Genomic DNA, 21,473 nt, shown 5'->3' on the forward strand with positions numbered 1-21,473 from the left:
CTGTTCGAATTGTGGTTGAAACAGGCCGCAGAACGCCTGTGGCAGGTCGCAGAGAGGATGCAGGTGGACAGGTTGCGGCTCTCGTGGTTTCCAAGAATCTGCTCTTAGGATCGCGTGCGAACCTCAAAAGACCCACAAGATGCAGTTGGCTGGGTAGAAGAACATGTGATAGTGGTATACACGTATAATGAATGTGGTAGTAAGTGACAAAATGATAACAATGTAACGGCGAAGCTGTGTAGAAACGGGTGGTTTGGGCGTGCTGGGAAAAGGCTATTCTATTGAGGCGCGCACGGAGCTGAGGAACCCTCCCTGGAAGCCTGGGGAGCCGGGAGCAAGAATAGAGACTAACTTCGGCGACTGCCACCACGATCGACAGCTAAAAGATCACTGTTACGCTTGTCATGGACCCCCTCTGCCATGCGACAACGATCGCGATGCGAAGCAGGGGCCAGCAACTCGTTTTCTGCGCACCGACTCTCATTGTTCAGACCATCTCAAGCTCATCTGAGCATCCGTCCTGCTTACTGCCCTCTGCGCTCTCCGTGTGCTACAGGCATCACCTGCAATCTCACATCCGTCAAGCAGGACTGGACACCGTATGATGACTTCGTGTTTGTAGCGATCTTTCAGCTGGCCCCTCTTGGAGGCACGTGGCAGACCCCTGCCACCTTGCTTCCCAAGCATCACGTTGTGTTTCCCCTTCAACGTGCCACGCCTGCAGCACAAGGACCAGGTGTCGAACGTGGGAATCTGTGCGCGACGATCATCATCACGCACGTATCTTCATTCCTAGCAGAACGACATTGAGTACTCAGTAGAGTCGCCAACTCAAATCTTGCGACTTTCCCTATGCAGATCACATCTGTCAAACTGTTGTCTAGCTGCGTTCATCTCCGTGGACCCGATCAAGGCTCTCTGAAGCATTGCTGCCTTCAAGGTACGCATCTCAGATGAGCACAATGTTGGACGTTTGTCGAGAATTGGCTTTCATTGTCGACCTGACTTACAGGACTTTGGACACAGAAAGGTCATCAGTGCACTCGACATTTTGGCGACGATCTCTGCATCTACGGATCTGCCGTCACCTACCCATTAGGTGTATCGCTAAAATGGCCACTATTGCACCGGGATGGACATCGATCCGAGAAGGGAGTGTGATCTTCCCTACCACGTTGCTGCAAGCAATAATGATCTGCCTCTGCTCCAGCCAGTCGACCTACGAAGTACGAGCAGAGACTTGCCGGTCTACTTCATTAGCATTACGCAACCTCGAAGCAGATTGCGAGACCCTCACACCAGAGCTTCTAGCAGTCCACCCGTCGTTGAATATACCTCGGAAAGCAATATTTCGGATCTGATGAGTACCTATTGCGCGCATGGTGTAACGAGCTTCTCAAATACTGACTCTGGGCACGTTTCGATGCCTCGATAGGCCGAGTTTTCAGCACAAAACGTGGGGACCTGGTCGACTGCATCAATTTGGCGAACTTCCATGTGCTCCCCTCGCTCCCCTACAGTAGCTGCAAAGCATCCCTGTTCAGTCCCTGGTCACTTACGTGCTGTCAAAGTCTCTCTTCGCAGCGATCCGAATGAAATTATCATGCTATTGTGTACGCCTTCCATTGATCTGGCGATGCACAGGCAAGACAATTCACGCTCGCCTCGAGGAGTTATCACTCTGCGCAGTGTGCCAAAAACTATATCTGCGCGAGCACTCAACTAGGCGACCTTGATACTGGTGTACACTGCCGCACACATTGACGCGATCTGCTCGTGAACAGAGCCTTGTGCTACCCCAGCCAAGTTGCAGATGCATGTGTTACACATTCGCTGCAGCGCCCGTATTCTTGGTGAGGTCCAGCCAATTTCAGACGATGTGCTCGGCCTAAGGCTGGACGAATCGTTGTTCGTGCTTTCGCGGTTGATTTGAAGCCTGTGAACGATGTATTGCAATATCTGACCTCGGGTTGCAACTTCTGCACGCACCTGAGACTCGCCGAAAGTAAGGTATGCCACAGTCCTATCTTGCCCATGTGGCAAAAGTGGGTGAGCGTTCGCGTCGAGGGACTGCCCAGTAGTGCCTCCCGGACAGCGCCAGCAATCAAAGGATGCTCAACGATGCTATAGAACCTTCTTTACAGCATTCTATACTTTTGCAGCGAGCATCAAGAGCCTACGAGCCTCACAGTACTCGGCAGGCATTGTATGAGTACTGAGTCAAGCACGACACTGCGCACTGAGACGATATCAGAGGAACTGCAGTATTGACACCTAGCAGCCTCTTGATGCTCTCAGTTGGCTGCCGCTAGGATTTCTACCGCCTTGGATGTTCTGTCCGTGCATTGTGCTTCATCGATCGATCCTGGGCCTCGACGAAATGCGTGATCAACAGGGAGTCAAGAATTCATCATGTTACGGCTTCATATGTCCCCCTGTTCGCCTGCCACTCATGCAAAGTGTACACCTGGCTGTGTGTGCCCTGGGCACTTCCTGCTGAGCAGGCATCGGGCGGGGCGTGCCTGCCGCCCCGCGGCGAACTCTGGCGCGCCGGAAAGTGCCTGAATGCGGGGAAGCCACGATGGAGGGGCAACGCGTACAAAATTATTGTTTTGGGAGGGGTAAGTTTTTGAGCATGGTGCCTTCAATGTTATTAGTAGGATAGAAGGCAATCGGCAGAGGGCATCAGTCTATCAGGACAAAGATTCTGTTTTGGTATCTATTTCTATCAGCCGGTAGTCCTGCTTGATGACTGCCGTGTGCTATGGTTTCTTGGGATGTGAGGGTCGAAGAAAGTGCCGCCATGTCGTAGTCGATGTGCCCATAACCTGAGACTGTGCGCTCCGGTGCATATCGTAGGCTCTTCCTGCTCGAGTAAAAGCGACTGTTTCCGGAGTGAACTTCCGTGCTGGTCTATCGATTGATCGCTCCTTGCGAGATGCGCTGCGCACGAACGCGTGGTGACATTCCCGACGTGTATGGTGATGCTGTTCGATGGCTTATTTGACGGAAGCGAAAGCCTCATCGACCTGCTTCGTAGCCTCCTCCTTGGAGATGCTGTACTTCTCGGCGACCTTGTCGGCAAGACCGTCCTTGTTGCCAGAGTTGGCAGCGAAGTCCTCTGGGGTGAGCTTGTCGAACTTGGCGCGGAGGGCAGACTTGGTCTTCTCGAGGGTATCGGCCATGTTGATGGTGTTTGGGTCTTGGTTTGAGAAGGCAATAGGTATATTTGCAGCTACGTGTGATGTGGAAGAAGGAAAAGAAAGCATGAGAGAGGAATCCGGTGATATGTTACCTTTTATCTCATAGCATGTTGTGGAATCCTTCGTGCATTGCAGTCGTGGCTCCCAAGCCTATTGCGGGAACGAGAGTTCTGGCTTGCGCCGTGGAGCGCTGCATGTTGCATAGAGTAGTTGATATCGAATGTGTCGCTATCCCACGAGGCGTGTGGTATAGTTGGAAACAATGCCCCTCTCAGCACTATCGACGACATCGGATTGGTAGGCGACAATGCTCCGATGTGCCTCTAGAGCTCCAAACGGACTTGGATGAGCTCAATTCATTCCTCGAAGCATGCCTTTGTCTACCGAGGAATGATGTTACTGGATCAGCGTCCGGTCCCTCCTGAGACGGTTCATTGCCTAGTGTGAGGTCAAGCACTGGCTACCTGCTGTAGCACAGCAGACTATCACCTGGAAGCTCGTGCTGCTGGGCCAAAGTTCGGCGAGTCTCCCACCTGAAGAATTCGCCAACGTGGGGCGGAGGGGGGATTGCTGCAGGATCGGCATGGCGGATGCCGATGAGCACGCAGAATACTGGAAAGAGTGTCCAATAAAACGTGGATTCGTTCACCGATGCATCACTTTCAAGAACTGGCGGTGTGACTTTATCGTATTGCTAGTTGTTCTTGCCGATGATGTGATCGAAAGCATGTGCGAAGGAGCAACCCATCGCACCACACGCCTTTGCGCCCCTGAGCATCAAAAGTAAACATGGTACAGGCACGCCAGGTGAAGCACTGGGCGGAACGGACCTTCTCCCGCATCTGCCAGGGCGAGGTAAGGCCTGCAGAAAACGCGCTTGGGTCCAGGACCTGTTGGATGCGAAGAGCAGTAGCTGGATGCAGGTGGCAGCAGACGCGTACTGTAGTCTTAAGCTGCAGGATCTTGAAACGGGAATCAGGTACGGTAGACAAGTGGTCTGTAGGAGGGCAGGGAGGGCCATCACGGTGGGAGCAGAAGCTGGGCATTCTCTCCGATTCTCGATTCTGTGAATTTGCGGCATGACTTGCAGTTGTCAAATTCCTACAGCGCCCTTCCTGGCTGGGGCTTCTGGTACTACTTGGGGTATCTTTTCTGGTATCTGATGCTCAAGTGAGCTCCTCTCGAACTTCCTAGTTCGATATGCAGTGTTGTTTCTGCCCTCACGCACCTAGCCAGGCTGTTCGGGCATAAATTGAGCGTTTTTCAACGGGGGTCAGTTTGAACCTCCGAGATTTCGAGTCAGGGCGGGCTCTGAGGGGCTGGAACTGTTTTCGAAGATCGAGCCAGGAAGTTTGGGAGGAGACTCACTTGAGCATCAAGTCGCAGAATCAATCTATCATCGATTTGACTGCCAGGGCGGGCTCTGAGGGGCTGGGCTGTTTGGAAGATCGAGCCAGGAAATTTGGGAGGAGCCTCACTTGAGCCTCAAGTCGCAGAATCAATCTATCATGGATTTGCCTGCCAGGGAGGGCGCTGTGCTAAAATATCTATCTAACGACGCCCAGCTGGAATCGTGGGTAGCATAGGCTTGCTTCGCTCCTTGCCCTTTGTGGCCTTGGCGGTCTTACGACCAAGGACGTAGTTCAGCTTGTAGAAGATATGGGCCTCCGAGACCAGTCGACGCGTTCGCTTGACCCAAGGCAAAGCGTGTTTGTATGCCACAGTAAGTCTCTCCTTCAGTTCCACCTCGTCGTCTCCCAAGAAGCTGTTGATCTCCTCGATGACCTCGTCAACGTGCTCTTTGATCTCACCGAGCTGGTCCAAAGTCTGGATGCACGCAGTGTTCTGGTGTTGAAGGAAGTCGGATCGGAACTTGTGATGGCCACGGGAGTTGATTTCGTTCTGGTAGTTGATGACAGCTTTCTCAACGAAATCGATACCGTCCTTGGCGTCTTCCAGCTTCTCAATGTACGACTCTCGGCTCAATGGGGTCTCTTCAAGGTCCACTTCTTCGTCACCGACCCAACCAAAGGAGCACACAAAGCTATACGAACCATGCTTCAGCGTTTCTGGCAATTCAGTCGGGATCTGTTCGGCGGTTTGCGGCTTGCTTTTGGGGGACTCGTTGTCCAGGATGAATTGTTCGAGACGGCGATCATCCTCATTGAGACGATTACGGGTGGCTTCGGAATAGACTGTAGCACTTTCGCTTGCGGCAGTTGTGGTGTATGAGTCGGCTCTTGTCAGGCGGCGTCGAAGACCAGGGAGACGTAGATCCGCTTGCGCAGAAGAGACCACGACGCTTGCGCTTGCACCAGCATTAGAGGTGCGTCGAGTGGGAGGTAGGTTGGGAGATGTCATAGCATAGGGATCGACTGTTGACATGAAATCTGGATACTCTGGAGCTGGAGACATCGCCGGAAAGGACTCGCCGCTGCCAGATACGGAGACAATTCTGGCTGGGGTGGACTTCGGAGTGACATCTCGTTCTTGATCGCCGCCGTCGGTCTCTGAATGCAGTCTCATGTCCTCGAGCTTCTTGGCTGCCTCATTGAGAACGGTCTTGGGCTCAAGCTTGCCATTCTGACGCTTTTCGGTGTCAGGGCGGGCTTCAACCGGCAGAACAGGTCTTTCTTCTGCTTTGACGTCGGTCATTCCGACGACGATCTTGTTGGTGGTGTCTTGAAGACTCATGATGGCTTGTCGTATTGATGGTACCGCAGGTGAAAGATGAAGAGTTGTGTTGTGTCGTTACGAGGTGCAAAGCAGTACGCAGCTTGAAGAAATGGTGTTTGAGAGGTAAGTTGTTGAGGCAAGTGCGATTAGATCACGTGCAAGGGTGCAAGTGGCAGTCACAGCAGGGTCAGTGGCAACTTCACTCTGACCTTGTCACTGCGACTGCTTTCACTCTGACTTCTTGTTTGCTTCACCTTTGCTTCAAGTTTGCTTCATGCTGTGCCTTGATCTTCCCAAATCCAGTCCCTGGAGCGAAGGCCGACATGTTTGTACTCGTTGTATTTTGGCACACGACAACAGCAGCGTTGCAAAGCTTCGTTGATATTTCAGCCCTTTCCTTGGACCGGATGACGGATCAATTTTGAAATCGGCACAATTGCTGCTGACATCCCGCCCCGACTATCGAGTTTCTGACCGCAAATTCGCAGAAGAATGCATCAAGTGTGCGCTGGTGCGTGACCCTGATCGGTCATTCTACCTGTGTGCTCTTGCCTCCCAGTCACATCCGTATTTTCCGCTTGACCCCATCCATCCACAGCCCCAGCAGCACCATTTCGCAACCTGGCCCTTCAGTCACCTAAGGGAGGGACAGCACCACCCCTCAACGAACGGCGCGTTATGCTCCAGATCCGCACCACAACATTTCAAGAAGATTGGCCATATGCAACAGTCATTTTGGTTTGCGCAGTACTGGTCCCGCTGCCCACATTGGCTGACGGTGTAGTGAGTTGATAGATCACGCCTCGGTGTCCGGTGCCCAAATTCCTGCTGTCGAGGGCGATCTTTTGATGGTTGAACTGCGGCAGAGGGTAGGATGGCTGCTAGGGTGGGACTAGAGGCTCTGCGACTGGAGAAAGGACCTGCTGCCGTAACAATTGCCAGCGCTAGGATGACGACAGGGACAAAGGTTACGCGAAGCATCATTAGTCGTATTTTCGGTGTCGGTGGCAGCAGTGAAAGTGAACGAGCACTGATGCAGGTAAGTACCCAGACTCTCGAGCATACAAAGACGTCGTCCTGCGATGGGTAGAGATATGTAGCAGGATGATCGCGCAACAGCCAGCGTTGAACAGCGTTGGGCCCAGCCGCCCTGGTCATCAATCGTGCATCTCGCCGACTGGCTTGCTTCATCATTCTGGTCGCCAGAGAATGGTGGTCTTTCGACGCCACTCAATTCGCCTGGTGTGCCACTCGAGCGCCTTACTTTGGTGTAGATCGTGAACCGCATCTCATCACCTGTCCCACGCGTCATGCAGCATCCCGTCACAACTTCGCCTTCATTTTGCCCTGGTATCCCACCTCAATTGCCTTTACCATTCGTTCCAATGCCTCGTCCACGTATTCCGAGGGATGCGAGAACACAATGCGGAACTGCCCAGGCGTCTCGCTGCCGAACATCTCGCCACTCGCAAGGTACAGCTTCTGCTCGAGCAGAGCGTTCATCACTTCCCTTGTCAGATCGCACTTGCCTCGTCTCTCCGGGTGTTTCCGAAGGTATGCCTCACCGAGATCAACCCAGAGGAAGAAGCCAGCGTTTGATCCTGGTGTATATTTGATTTTGTGCTTCCGTAGGAATGCGACGACTTGGCTGTATGCGGTGGACAGGCGCTTCGCGTTCTCCTGAATGTACTGATCGGTGAACTCAGCATCTTCGAGGAGGTTCGCGACGGTATGATCAGCCATAGATGAGGCGGAGGATAGCAGTGCGACACTCGTCAATGCTTCATGAAAAGCCGGGTTGGACTGACTCACGAGGCAAGCGAGACGTAGGCCGTTTGCACCGAAGTCTTTCGAGATGCCCCATATGCAGTGGACCAGGGCTGGGTTGATCAGGTTCGTCAGGTCGAGGGACAGTATCGATGTGAAAGGCAATTGAGGAGGCGAAGAATCCTCATTGTTCTGCCACACAGACAGAGCGTAGATCTCATCGCTGACGAGGTGGATTTTGTGCTTCTGACATAGCTTGAGATACTCGACGAGCACCTCTTGGGAATAGCAGCGGCCTAGCGGATTATGTGGATTGCATAGCATCAGCCCCTTGACAGCGACACCTTGGGTCTTTGCGTCGAGTATCGCCTGTTCGTAGTTCCGCACGGCATCTTTGCTCATAGGATCGAGTTCATGGCCGAATCTGACTTCAATCAGCTTAACATTGGGTCGCATGCAAATATCGTTCGGGAACGCCCCGTAGTATGGCTGTCCTAGCAAGAACGCATCACCAGGATTCGCAAATGCCCATGATGCATGTTCAATCGCACTAGTCACTCCATTCGTGACCACAACATGTTCGGGCTCCAACGGAATGACTGATCTCAGGTGCTTCGTTAGAAACTGAGCCAGAGCCCGTCTCAATCGATGGCTCCCTTTTGGCCCGTCGCCATATGTTAGGAAGCAGTCGTGTGCTTTGAAGGTCCTGTCGATGTACGCGTGAAGTTCGGAATGCATGAGTCGGTTCTCTGCAACGCCGATACTGACATAGCCGGAAGGATTGTCCTGCGGGTGCCATTGATCCGAGAGTACTTCCCATAGCAGGGCGGTGAGGCGAGGGGAAGTTTCGGCCTGGGCACGCCTTGACAGCGAAGGGATCGTGCTTGTGAGTTGGTCCGCCATGATGTGGGCGACAGTTGCCCCGTCACTCACAGCTGTGGAATGGGAAAGACAACAACCCAGATGAGAAACAACCAAGACCCTGACCACAGCCCTGCGGCACGACTGGGAGGCTCAAGGGAAAGTCGAAATCGGTCAGATCAGCGCACGAATTCGGGTCTGTTGCTTGATGGTCCTCATACACGTATCCACGAAACGTTCATATACTTGCCGAGACAGCATCGTATGCTCTCCCCGACACGAAGGGCTCATTACGATCAATGTCCTACCAGCCAACGGCGAAGGCCGCCCCGAACTCAAATTTCGTCATGGCAGACTACGCCTTTCATGCACTCCTAGCACAAACGCGCAGATCAATCCCAACCACACCAAATTTGCCATACGTGTGAGCCTTTGAATCCGAAGCAATGCTAGACCACTCGAATGGACCGGCTGGAGGTGCAATGTCGTTGAAAGAGAAGGGCGTAAGCGACCTGATAAGCTTGGCGTTCCTCATCGCCAAGCAGGCCATTCATTAGCGTGGTTTGGTTATTGTTTACCTCGACCAATTTGGCCCTCAATTCGACAAAGACCTTGAACTTCTGCTTCTTCATGGTCTCGTACTGAAGAATGCTTCTGACAACAGCAGTTAGCAGAGATCGCGCAGGCTAGTCACAACGTAGGGTAGTCTCCAAGCCGGCGTCCTGCAACATATTCGTCACCCACGCGCTGTTTGAATCTGCATCATGGCGCCCAAAACATTGAAACGAAAGTCGGACGCGATCGACGACACACCTGCTACACCGACTGGCAGCCCGTCACGCAAGAAGCTGAGGGTCACTGCTGAACAAAAGCAAGCCATCATCGATAATCTACAGCTTGAAATCACCGAGAGAGCCAGGAAGCTACGAGCAGGCTATGCTCTACAATGCGAAGACCTTCGAGCTAGAGTCCAACGACGCGTCAATCGCATTCCGATGGCCATGAGAAAAATGACCATGGGCGAGCTCATGGCACGACATGCAGAGAGTGGCAAATCTAGACCAGCATCACCAGTCAAACATCATGCCAACATGACTGCAGCACGAGATAGACCGCTGCCTCCCCTTCACAGGAGCTCGGCAAGCCGCCATCTCCTCTCCGCACATCGCCAGTCAAGGCCAGAAAGAGAAAGTCGTCCCACATTCAGATCGCCTTGGATCACGACAACGACGTTTTCGCGCCAGATACTCTGCCTGTCGCTAAGAAGACTCGCGCTAAGAACGCAACAGCAGCTCCTCGCGCCACCTCTCGTGCTGGCAAGCCAGTCAGCGTCCTTTCACCTCGATCTCACAACTCCCGAACACTGCCACAATCGCCGTTCAATTCGATATCTCCCATGAAAGCCGCCTTTTCACGCCCAGTCTCACCACTCAAACCGGCTTCACCATTTAAGACCGCCGCGTCTGCTGCTACTAGCGCTATCTCGGCCTCGATGCATGGCATGATTGAGTCCACTAAACGCGGCACCGCCGCAGCTGCTGGCAAGCTCAGCCGGACCGCGTCTCGTGAGAAAACATCGCCTGCAAAGCCTGTCGTTGTTGGGGCGAACACACGGGGCAAGATGCTCCCACCTGCTCGGCCGACGACTGCGGCAAGCTCTCCTCAGCGTACTGCTAGCCAGTCGTCCAATCACACAAGCACTTCTGAGTCATCAGCTGTATCAAGTGGCACTACTGTCGTCAAGCCCAAACGTGGCACGCGAGCTGCTGCCGCAAAACCAACCACTGCTGCCACCGCCGCGACGCGCACTAAGAGAGCTGCTGCGACGACCACCGTTGCGGCGACTAAGTCCACAGCTGCCAGTGCTGCAAAGGAAAAGGTCACAGGTACAGGTCTGCGTGGAAAGACTGCTAGTAAGAAGGTAGCCATTGCCGAGCCAGCAGGCGGCAGGCGCGTTCTGAGGAAGCGGGAATGATGCTTTTCTTCCGGGTCATCTTTGTAGCATACCAGGGGTCGCGTGCGTACGGAAATGCGCGCTGGGTTTTGAGCAAGCGAGCGCACTTGCCATGCTGTGAATGTTCATCACCAATTAAATAGCAGCAACATTGGATTACTTGAGACACAGCCGACCATACCTAAGTCATGCCATACGTTCGAAGTCCCGCATCGTCGCCCCCCTGTGCACTACATCGCGCCCACATCGAGCAGTTGATGGGATAAAGACCAATTCATCAATAGCGGCATGTCGGCGGTTATGAAATCCGCTAGTGGCTGATCGTCACGGCATCTCACAAGGCGAGAACATCCAGAGAACCTTATGTACAATGACAGATCTTACGAAGCTTCATGATGCCATCGATTCACATCTCCGCCAATGACCGTCACACGAAGCGGACTTCACTAAGAACGCCTCACTTCTTCTGGGCATTCGTCGTCCGTGCTTTACCCTGTTCGGGCATCGAAAGATCGGAAACGTCAGGTCTCGCATCTGATTATTGAAAGAGCAGGTGGCATCTCGTTCGTTTGGAGGCCCAGATGTGGTACATCGCAGAAAGACAGGCACGAAGACGTGTCTACAAGCAATATCAAGCATGGGTCAAGTAAGCCAAGACATGCTCGAGGGAAACAATGCAGCAGCTCAGCTTGTGCATACGATCTGCACGGGATAGTTTCGATTGACCACAGTTGCTTTCGATTCTCGACCAATATGGCAGGCCAGTGCAGTGCACGTCCGAGCCTGTATGCTTGCGAAGCCTGCATAATCGCCGACGTCCGTTATCATCAATGCTCACAGCGTTGGGCACGTCCTGTGGTAGGTGACTTAGTCAAAGCCGTATCATCTCTCCAGCCTCTTGGTTCTGCTTGCATTTGCCATGTTCTTCGACACCTGACCAACGCATCCACCGGCTCGATGTGGGCATTTCAAGGGCATCAGATCGTTCAGTCACCTGGCAAGCACTCAGATCAAGTGTCTTCGGACGACAGCCTTTCGCCGAGCAGGAATACTCTCTCACGACGGCCATCATTCGGAGAGGTGGAGAATGCCCACGACCACGGCACGCAGTTCAAACATCACTCCTGGCCTACCTCAGACTCTGCATCAACGCTGACTGCAGATACTGCTTCACACCACATCGCACAAGAAGAGAAGGACTCAGAGGCTGCCGTCCCATCTAGACCGAAGCCTGCTCGTTTCTGGAGTGATCGGCTGAAGACAACCAGGCAGACAGTCTTCCGCAAGTATGCAGTCACTCGTGAGTATTGATTCATATCTTGACTCAATTCGATCCTGACACGATGAATAGTACTCGTCCTTTGCATATTCGTCCTAGGCGTCCTGTCGATTTACTGGGGAGCGCTGTTCAGGATCAAGGACAATCTCCATAATGCTACGATTGCAGTCGTTGACTTCGACGGACGAGTCTCGCCATACAAGAACACTGAAGCTATCGTGGGACCATTTGTTGCAGATGCTGTCCGCCGTGCCGCTGGACTACCACGAGCTCTAGGCTACAAGTTCCATCAGCCCGCCGAATACGACAATGATCCTGCCGCCGTCCGTCGTGCCGTTCACCATGATGACATTTGGGGCGCTATTATCATCAACGCCAACGCCACTGCCCTCCTACGAGCGCCGTGGAACTTGGCAACACTACTTACGATCCAGGGGCGCCTGTCAGCTTATTTACAACCAGGCTCGCGATGTGGAGGCGGAGAATCAGTACATAATCCCCACCCTCCTATCACTTGCTTCATCGATCACGACCTCGTTCGGTGGCCTCTGGACCGAGCTCGTTCTGACCAATACGTCGCTATCTGCTAGCACTTATGCCAACTCTCCACAAGCTCTCTCTCCTGGCATCGACTTCACTGTCATCGATATCCGGCCCTTCGACCCACCGGTGGCCATTCCTGCTGTCAGCATTGGTCTAATCTACTTGATCATCATCGCGTTCTTCAGCTTCAGCTTCTTCATGCCGATCCATGGCTTGTTCCTCAACCCAACGCAACCGACCCCTCACCCTCCGATCAAGTTTACGCATCTGATCTGCTGGAGGTATTTCGCTACCATTGTGGCATACTTCTTCCTGAGTCTTGCGTACTCGCTTGTCAGCTTGGCCTTCCAGATCCCCTTTTCGAATCAGCCCGCTGATGGAACGACGCGCTTCCCAACGGACGCATCTGTTTCAAACGCCAACCTGATTGGTCACGCTACCTGGCCGGTCTATTGGGCCTCAACTTCGTTGGCATGGCAGCTCTTGGTCTCCCGCTTGAGATCGCCGCCATGCTCTTACCAAACCAGCAGCCGTGGACATCGCTCTTCCTGATCTTCTGGGTCATCACGAATGTGTCAACGGGATTCTACGCCCTCGAGCTGGCGCCGAGCTTCTACAGATGGGGCTATGGCTGGCCACTCCGACAGATCGTGTTTGGAAGTAGAAGTCTGTTGTTCGGAACTCGACAGGAGCTGGGGCTGAATTTTGGAGTGCTCTTTGCTTGGGTGGTTGTTGCCAGCTTGATCTGGGTGCCAAGCTGCTTCATCCTTAGGAGGAGAATGATGAAGCAGAAGGCAGGCGGTGCAGGAGGTGGAGGAAGTGCAAGGTGGCATGAGGTGAAGGATAAGTTCGAGGACATCCTGACTTCTGCTGGCAATGGCCTGACCAGACGAGCCAACAACAAGCCCAAAGAGCATTCGCGAGAGATGTCAAGCCAGGACAGGCGAGCAGAAGTGGCTACGAAAGTGCGTCAATTTAGAGCATTTCGGGAATGGGAATCGCAGCAGAGTCGGAAGGGTGTCGTTGAAGCGAAGACGGATGTTGGGCACTGATTGAACTGAAGGAAGTCTGTACGGGTGGTTACAAAGATTCGCATGTGCTATCTTCGTCGTAAAGACGAGAACTAGCAACACAGAGGAAGACCACGGATATATGAAATCACAAGTGAGATAGACACTTATATACATCGCCTGGGGCATTCGATGCTCGGTGCCACCATTTTGACCCGGAATCAACGTGGGTAGCCTCCTCGCCTTCGCCTCATGTATCGATCTTCATGTGTTCATGTGGCAGACTCAGCTGTGCATCGTGATGGGAAAAAGGGCTTCAGAGCTCCAAGGCGCCCAGGCTCGGCGAAAACAGGCTGGACTACTTCGACGCGTCTTCTTTAGGGATAAGCTCCTGCTAAGCGACCACCCGACGAACCGACACAACCTGAGCCGCAACTTGAAGTCCTGGCAGCCCTGCATGCCTTGACTCGCGTGGGGTGGTGCATGGTAAGCTGGGCTGTGGATTATGAATATGTCGTCCAATCTACGCGCCTCGTGCCGGACACTGTGCTGCGAAAGGATGACTTTTCGATCGGTTAGCACGATGTCGCCTTCATCGCTATCCACATCAGCGATTATTCCGCTCCCCGCCTTCTGTAAGACACAGCATTCAGGGTAATGACTTCAGCAAATTATGCGTCTCTTGAAGATTGCGTCAGATGGTGGGTTGAGCCTGACCGCAGATATGGCCAACCCACCAGGTCCGTACGCTATCTTATCGCACACTTGGGGTCCTGTTGAGGACGAGGTATCAGTCGAAGATCTGAGGAAAGGTATGTACGGCGGCAAAATTGGGTTCGCCAAATTGCGATACTGTGCGAGACAGGCCAAAGTCGATGGGCTGGACTATTGCTGGATCGACACATGCTGCATAGACAAGTCGAGCAGTGCAGAGCTGAGTGAGGCCATCAACTCAATGTACCAATGGTATGAGAATGCTGTCGTGTGCTATGTGTATTTGTCAGATATTGAACGAGTCGATGAGATGGAGCGGAGTGCTTGGTTTACAAGAGGATGGACGCTCCAAGAGCTCATCGTGAGTTGTGAGTGAGGCTTTGATACTAGAAGTATGCTGACCTACAGTGTTTCGCAGGCACCAACCAAAATCGCAATTTACAACCGCCACTGGACACTGCTGGGCAGCAAGCATGGCCTCCATGGCCGCCTGTGCAAAATCACGGGTGTGCCAGTCCGAATCCTACGCGGCAAGAGCCCTCGAGATTGCAGCATTGCCCAGAGGATGTCTTGGGCGGCTCAGCGTCAAACTACTCGCCCAGAAGATATCGCTTATTGTCTCCTAGGGCTCTTCGATATCAACATGTCGATGCTGTACGGCGAAGGTTCGAAAGCATTCAGGAGATTACAACTAGAGATCATGCAAGTGTCCAATGATCATTCCATATTGGCATGGAATAGACTCGACGATGTCCAGTCTCAGGACTTGCTGGCGCGGTCTCCAGCTGATTTCAGATCATGTACTGATGTCGTAACGACAGACTCGACTGACATGCCAGAGCCCTTCTCGATGACGAACGTTGGACTTTCGATTGCACTGCCGATGAGGCCGTGGGCCATGCACACCTACCTAGCAGTCCTGGAGTGCCAGGATCAAGCCCAGCATAAGGACTTGATGCCTACTTGGCGAAAGGATACTGGACATAGTCGACTTGGCATATTCCTTCGACAGACTCATCGCAAGGGACAATTCATCCGCGTGGCGTGCGTCGGACACCGACCGCGCAGTTTTGAGGTCAAAGCTAGCCGTAGGAAGATACGGATAGCATGGCGAAAGCCCACTCGCGGTTTCGAACCTGATGCAGACCTCAGGATAGGAACACAACGACAGCAAACAGTCAGTGTCGAAAGTCAAGAAGACGCCAAATTGAGAACGCGACGAGTCTTGATTCGACAGCAAGCGAATGCACAGACTGACTACGAGGAGGACTTCATGTATGGATTTCTCTTCCGCAACATGCTCGAGAATACAATCATGTCCAGTAACCCCCCAGAACGACGTACCTGGACCGATGGACTCACAGTGAAGGGGCAGTATGGGCAAATTTTGGGAAACGAGAACAACGTCTTGATTGTCACTTTGTCAACAGGGGAAGGAGGTACGGTGTCAGTCTTCGATGCGTTGACAACCACGCCGTCCAGGAATGCCGCGTTGATCGCATTTGGCTTCGATTTTGACTTCAACCCGGTGTGCCGGGTCAAGACGTTCAACACCACCGAGGAACACAAGTCGTCTAGCCAAAAGTGGATTTCGACTCTGCACAACACGTGGCCGGATCAGTGGATTCAGAGTCTTGATAGGCGGTAGGTCCACACCACCTCGCCAGATATGAAGGTTGTCGAAATAGGGAGCCAGCACCAGTATAAGGCAGAATTAACTGCTCAACAGGTAGTACTGAACGTGGACTGTGTGGTGCAGGGCGACAGAAAGCACGGGCTGCGTGCTACTTTCCACGAACTCAATTCCCAGATCAGTGTTGCTCAGGGTTGGGAGAGTAAAACTAAAAGAGCGTGGATTGTCAATGTAGATTCGCTCGTGCTAGACGGGGTGTTCGTGCAGCGTGACCGGCGGAAGGAAGCAGAGCTACCACAGGGTGGCTACAACAGGTCCAAGCAGTTATACATGTAGTCCTCGTCGCCAGCAATGTCGAAAAGTTGCGATTACGCCTGACTGATCGAAAATAGCAAAAGAATAATTTATCCCAACCGAGAGTCGAACTCGGGACTTTCGCATAACTCAATGAGCCATACTCATGCTTTTCGGGCATACAGTATAAGAACGACTGTTGAGCAAGCATTTAGCTTGTGGTCGGGGCACAGTAAGAGGAAGATACGGGCAGCAGGACTTACCACGCTAACCACTGCGTCACTAATTTCCATCGTTAGCGATGGACCAGGTCATTGAGTTAGCTCATAAAGAGCAGACATACCTGGGATGACACAATCTTTCTCAAAAGTGTGTGAGAATTTTGGCCAGATTTTTGGACCTATGAATACATAAAAAACCTAGTTTTATCACGTGAGAGCGTCACTCGAACGCGTTTCTACCCCTCTCCCCGCCGCGCCTGCACCCTGCCCTCTCACCACACATTGCGTCGGCAATCACCACCGTTGCTCCGATCGCGTCTCGAGCCAGAGACACCAATCATGAAGTGCCGCGCGATGTCTCAGTACGAGGAAGAGAACGTGTAGGGAGGTTGTATCCCTACAGATTCCGCAGAAAGTGCGCCTCCGAAGCGCGAGTCCTTGTAGCCAGTTTCTAAGACCACTTATACCTCTTCGTGGGCGTGCTACTGGCGGCTACGTCGTCTGGGCGTCACATCACAATGGCGATATTGAAGACGCCAGAGCAAGCGGCCGACGATGAAGATGACTACCTCACCATGACCTTCGAAGACACAAGCTCCTCGAAGAGGGAGACACTGACAGAGAAGAAAAAGCGGCAAGCTCGTGAAGCCGAGATCAAGGGTAGGCCGAAGTCGAAAGCCGAGCTTGCGGCCGAAGAAAAGGCCCGACGCGAGGAGGCATTGAACACAAGCCAACTCGATCCAAAGAGCAAAGGTTTCAAAATGATGGCAGCGCTTGGGTACAAGCCAGGTACTGCTTTGGGCGTGGCGCGGGAATCAAATGGCGATGGCCAGCCAGACGACCGTCTGCTGGAGCCAATTGGCGTTGAGGTGAAGTCGGATCGAGGTGGCATTGGTGCCGACGCAGAGAAGAAGCGTAAATTTCGGGAAGAGGCTGCTGCGCTGAATGAAGACTTGAAGAAACGCAAGGTGGATGAGGGCGATTTTCGAGAACGTCAACAGCAAGAGCGCGAGGAGAAACGTATGACTGGGCAGATATTCGGTGCTATGAAGGTCTGCGAGCGCCTTGATGATGGCGACCGCGGCGATGCTCAGGCAGACCCTTCAGAACAAGGGCTCCAAAGCAGACCTCTGCTCAGCATCAATGTTCTGTGGAGAGGTCTTGTCAAGGAGAAATTGCTCAAGGAGCGAGACCGACGAATGAGGTACGATCTACACCAGTCTCTGTCACGCCGCCCGACTTACGACGACCCGGACGAAGACGAGGATGACAAGCTGGCAATGGGCAAGAAGCCTGATAGAGAGGTAGTGGACCTTGATCTGGACCAGGATGATGCTGAGCTCGATGACTTTGAAGCGTTGCCAGTGGCAGAGAAGTTGTCAAGGTTGGTCAGCTATCTCCGCGAACGCTGGCACTACTGCTTTTGGTGCAAGTATCAATATCCTGACGAGAGCATGGACGGTTGTCCAGGTCTCACCGAGGAGGAGCATGGTTGAAGTTCTGGAGCTTCATCGGCATCCCTTCATGTGAGGATCGGTCGGGGTGACCATGCCGTCGCTGCGCCGACTCTAAGATTCTTACAACTATCTCGTCTCGCAGCGCGCTCGAATCTTCGAGCCCAGTCCGTGGTCGTTTCAGTCAGTTCCCCACAAATTACGAACGTTGCCAGTCAGGCTGGGCCATGTCATGACCATACCTTTACCACGAGATACCTGGTGTACTGATACTCGACCCTTCCAGGTGCTTTCAACCGATGTCAGAGCACCATCGGCCATTGAGTACTTAGTCGACAAAGTTTTAAGGCTCATTGTTCACGTGTGTATCAGGAATCTACTGTTCTGGACTGATCCACGAAATCTGGGGCTTCTAGCAGAGACGGAGGATTCTGCCCTGAGGTTCACATGCTGCAATTGTGGGCTGACGTCTAACTAGTACTCATTCGAGCCATTGTCGGAACTGCAGTCCTGTAGCTCTGCCCCCAAGTCTCATCTTCTCGATGCACTCGGGATGACCACCGAGATCGTCGCGATCTTCCATATTCGAATACCGACGGTTCTCCAACAAACACCCCAACCACACCCCCACACGCAACAGCCACCGAGGGAAAGTTTACCTACCCCTGCTTGATATCCCCGCAAATGAGTCGAGTACGAACAATAACCGCTTCTGATTGCACCGGAGATGACCATCCTTAAGCACTCGAAGCCTCTGAAGGCGTTCCCTTAGCGATTCTTTGCATCCTCGGCCGTGTTTTGGACGTCATCGTTAAGATGGAGCATCGCTCAAATGCCGGTGGTTTGATATTTACCACAGAGCGCACCCTGTCCATAGCCAGCACTCGGAATGAAATCCCTTTCGCTGCCGCGTCACAGTATTTGACTTCGAACCACAGACCATCTGCGCAGCCTTGCTCCTTTTGCGAATGCACTGTTCTCTCTGAGCTATTGACCTCCCGTCTCCCTCCAGGAACAGCCAGCCAACATGGACAAGTCTGTGGCGGACTCCCCGCCGCCGAAGGACACCTACGCCCACGATGAAATCCAGCTACCCACAACGAGCAAGAAGTTCTCGTTCTCGTCCAAAGGCAACAAAGATGGCGATGTGGCGCTCGCTCTATTCAGCGATCCCGATGAGATGATGGAGCCGGTCTCGCAGGAGGAGGAACAGAAGCTCGTTCGGAAGATCGACTTCCTCATCCTTCCTTTGATTGCAGTCAACTACGCTTTCTTCTACATCGACAAAACAACATTGTCATACGCCGCGATCTTCGGTATCCGTGAGGATCTCAACCTCCAGGGAATGCAATACTCCTGGTTGTCCAGCATCTTCTACTTCGGTTTCCTGGCCTGGGCGTTTCCGACAAATTTTCTGATGCAGAGACTTCCCCTTGCGAAGTACCTAGGCGTCAATATCTTCTTCTGGGGCTTTTTCTTGATCTTTCAGGGTCTGGTGAACAACTTCGCGGGCCTGGCGGCGCTAAGGGCACTGGCTGGCGCTGCGGAGGCCTGTTCGGACCCGAGCTTTATGCTGATTACCTGCATGTGGTATACACGGAAAGAGCAACCAGTACTGAGACCCAAATTCCTTCCACTACCTCTCGCGGAACCCCAAGTGTCTGCTTTAGGCTAACAAACATCGGCAGGTCAAGATTGGAATCTGGTATCTCGCCAACGGCGTCGGTATTGCCTTGGGCGGCCTCCTGGGATACGCAATCGGCCATATCAGGGGCTCTTTGGCATCATGGCGCTACGAGTTCATTATTATTGGATGTCTCTGCTGTCTTTGGGGAATTGTGATTGCCATTCTCATGCCCGACTCTCCCGTCACGGCGAAGTTTCTGTCCAAGCGAGAGAAGCGGATTGCTGTGGAAAGGCTAAAGAGCAATCAGACAGGCATCGAGAATAAGCATTTGAAAGGATATCAGGTCAAAGAGGCTTTCCTCGACATCAAGCTGTACCTGTTCTTCTGCTTGGGCGTCGTCGGCAACATCCCGAATGGCGGCATATCGAACTTTGGAACGATAATTATCAAGGGCTTCGGTTTCAGCACACTTGTCACGACTTTGATGCAAGTTCCGTACGGCGCCTTCATCGCCCTCTCCATCTTGACATGTGTCCTCCTTAATAACCGCTTCGACAACCGCCGCTGCCTCTTCATCCTTATATTCCTCTGTCCCAATATTGCTGGCGCCTTTGGCCTTCGTTTTGTCGCCCAGGAGCACCATGTCGGACGATACATCTGTTACCTTCTCACCGGACCGTACAACGCCGCCTTCGTTCTGATCCTATCTCTCCAGATCGCGAACACGGCTGGGCATACGAAGAAAGTGGTGACTAACGCTGTCCTCTTCTTGGGATACTGCACAGGAAACATTGCTGGCCCATGTAAGTGTTCGAGCAATTCAGGCAGGGAGGTCTCTGCAGCAGCGCTACCTTGAACGATTCCACCAAGGGCTGTCCGTGTGCACCAATGCTCCTTTCCTTCCGAAGTCATGTGTACCTCCCGTCATTCGGATTCGAACCAACGCTGACTGAGATCCACTCAAACAGTCTTCTATTTGGCGGAGCAGAGCCCAACCTACGAGTTGGGCATTTGGAGTATGATCGTCAGCCACCTTATCGAAGTGGTGATTGTCATCACATTTTGGATCCTGATGAAGAGGGAGAACGTGCGGAGGGACAAGTTGCAGGCGGAAATGCTGGCTGGTATGGGTCCAGAGGAGAGGGAGAGGGAGCTGGCGAGAACCGCTTACGGAGATTTGACAGATCGGGAGAACTTGAACTTCAGATGTGAGTCGTCCCGCTGCTTTCAATGCGCTGCTGCATTCATTTGCTGATAACCTTATATTTAGACATCTATTGAGTAGCGAGCAAATGCTCGAGGACATGCCTGACCCAATTGCAAGCAATGCGTCCACAATCATCGGGGCCAGGGGCTTTCCTGTCTCACCGGCTCATCCCATCTTGCTGGATCTGCTTCTCAGGTTCCTGCGCGGGCCGTTAAGTGCTGTCTGTTAGTACCGGTCATGAGTCGATGCGACGCGTCACTCGGGATGGTGATATGAGGGGGCACTTGGTGTATTGTAAAGGACGAATGCTGCTCAAATCATCGCCGGCTGACTGGCTTGACAAAATCGATGTCGAGCAGATAAGCATGTACTCGAGTGGGCTGGAGGTATCTTGGCGCCAAGTCCGGGCGGGCTCTAGAGTTGTTGTTTACCGCGCAGAGCCCGCCTCGCTCAATGCTCTCACGTTTCTTTCATCACCAACTGTTACTGTAGCCGTATGTACGCTGCACTTGCGACGATTGACGCTTCCATCAGGATTTCACCACTGTCTCGCACATTCGAGAATTGATAAGGCACACCACGGCCCGTGAACCCTGCTCAATCAGATCGTCTATCATACCAAGCCTCGGGCCAGGCACCAGACTGCTCGACGCCAATGGTAAGCGTACGAATGAACGCAACCTCGAATCACTTGCCAAGCTCCCAGGATAACACGAGTGGAACTTTATGCATGCCTCCACGCTCTTCCCCGTGCTGTCGCCCATGTGTTCGCTCCACCGGCGCCGAAGTCACTGGACGAGTCTCGTGGGACGCCGCTTCTTACTCCCGCGACGCCAACCGTGGAGCAAGAAGAGCAGCTTGCGGAGTCCAATATTCCCACTGGACCCATGTTGAAGCCATTCCCACAGCACGGAAGCGAACTTATGACTGAGCGTGGTGCAGATAAGGTAAGTTATGTAGTACCTGGGTAGCCAGGTATATGTTTGGGCCGTTTCCGGTTCTTGCCTCCTACGATCCCACTTCTCGCGAA

The 21,473-nt window shown here is 53.0% G+C and overlaps 7 protein-coding genes across 7 annotated transcripts; 5 read left to right on the forward strand and 2 right to left on the reverse strand.

The window, feature by feature from the left end:
- Positions 1-4,754: 4,754 nt before the first annotated feature.
- AB675_2698 (uncharacterized protein) lies at positions 4,755-5,897 on the reverse strand (the record flags this gene model as incomplete). Its single annotated transcript, XM_018142689.1, has 1 exon — positions 4,755-5,897. The coding sequence occupies one exon, from the start codon at positions 5,895-5,897 to the stop codon at positions 4,755-4,757; it is 1,143 nt and encodes a 380-aa protein (XP_018005080.1).
- Positions 5,898-7,202: 1,305 nt separating this feature from the next.
- AB675_2699 (1-aminocyclopropane-1-carboxylate synthase-like protein 1) lies at positions 7,203-8,549 on the reverse strand (the record flags this gene model as incomplete). Its single annotated transcript, XM_018142690.1, has 1 exon — positions 7,203-8,549. One exon carries the CDS (start codon positions 8,547-8,549, stop codon positions 7,203-7,205), a length of 1,347 nt encoding a protein of 448 aa, XP_018005306.1.
- A 722-nt stretch (positions 8,550-9,271) lies between these two features.
- On the forward strand, positions 9,272-10,482 carry AB675_2700 (uncharacterized protein; the record flags this gene model as incomplete). The annotated part of the gene is made up of 2 exons (XM_018142692.1): positions 9,272-9,580; positions 9,640-10,482. The coding sequence occupies 2 exons, from the start codon at positions 9,272-9,274 to the stop codon at positions 10,480-10,482; spliced, it is 1,152 nt and encodes a 383-aa protein (XP_018005299.1).
- Positions 10,483-11,418: 936 nt separating this feature from the next.
- AB675_2701 (Nitrosoguanidine resistance protein SNG1) lies at positions 11,419-13,335 on the forward strand (the record flags this gene model as incomplete). The annotated part of the gene is made up of 4 exons (XM_018142693.1): positions 11,419-11,761; positions 11,813-12,143; positions 12,175-12,713; positions 12,764-13,335. 4 exons carry the CDS (start codon positions 11,419-11,421, stop codon positions 13,333-13,335), a joined length of 1,785 nt encoding a protein of 594 aa, XP_018005065.1.
- A 682-nt stretch (positions 13,336-14,017) lies between these two features.
- On the forward strand, positions 14,018-15,655 carry AB675_2702 (Vegetative incompatibility protein HET-E-1; the record flags this gene model as incomplete). The annotated part of the gene is made up of 2 exons (XM_018142694.1): positions 14,018-14,368; positions 14,426-15,655. The coding sequence occupies 2 exons, from the start codon at positions 14,018-14,020 to the stop codon at positions 15,653-15,655; spliced, it is 1,581 nt and encodes a 526-aa protein (XP_018004922.1).
- A 1,018-nt stretch (positions 15,656-16,673) lies between these two features.
- Positions 16,674-17,651, forward strand: AB675_2703 (G patch domain-containing protein 11; the record flags this gene model as incomplete). Its single annotated transcript, XM_018142695.1, has 1 exon — positions 16,674-17,651. One exon carries the CDS (start codon positions 16,674-16,676, stop codon positions 17,649-17,651), a length of 978 nt encoding a protein of 325 aa, XP_018005212.1.
- Positions 17,652-18,636: 985 nt separating this feature from the next.
- AB675_2704 (putative transporter) lies at positions 18,637-20,517 on the forward strand (the record flags this gene model as incomplete). The annotated part of the gene is made up of 4 exons (XM_018142696.1): positions 18,637-19,221; positions 19,298-20,039; positions 20,205-20,444; positions 20,507-20,517. 4 exons carry the CDS (start codon positions 18,637-18,639, stop codon positions 20,515-20,517), a joined length of 1,578 nt encoding a protein of 525 aa, XP_018005078.1.
- Positions 20,518-21,473: the final 956 nt, after the last annotated feature.

This window comes from Cyphellophora attinorum (assembly GCF_001299255.1).
Source record: "Cyphellophora attinorum strain CBS 131958 chromosome Unknown Contig2, whole genome shotgun sequence".
NCBI classification, from domain to species: Eukaryota; Fungi; Ascomycota; class Eurotiomycetes; order Chaetothyriales; family Cyphellophoraceae; genus Cyphellophora; species Cyphellophora attinorum.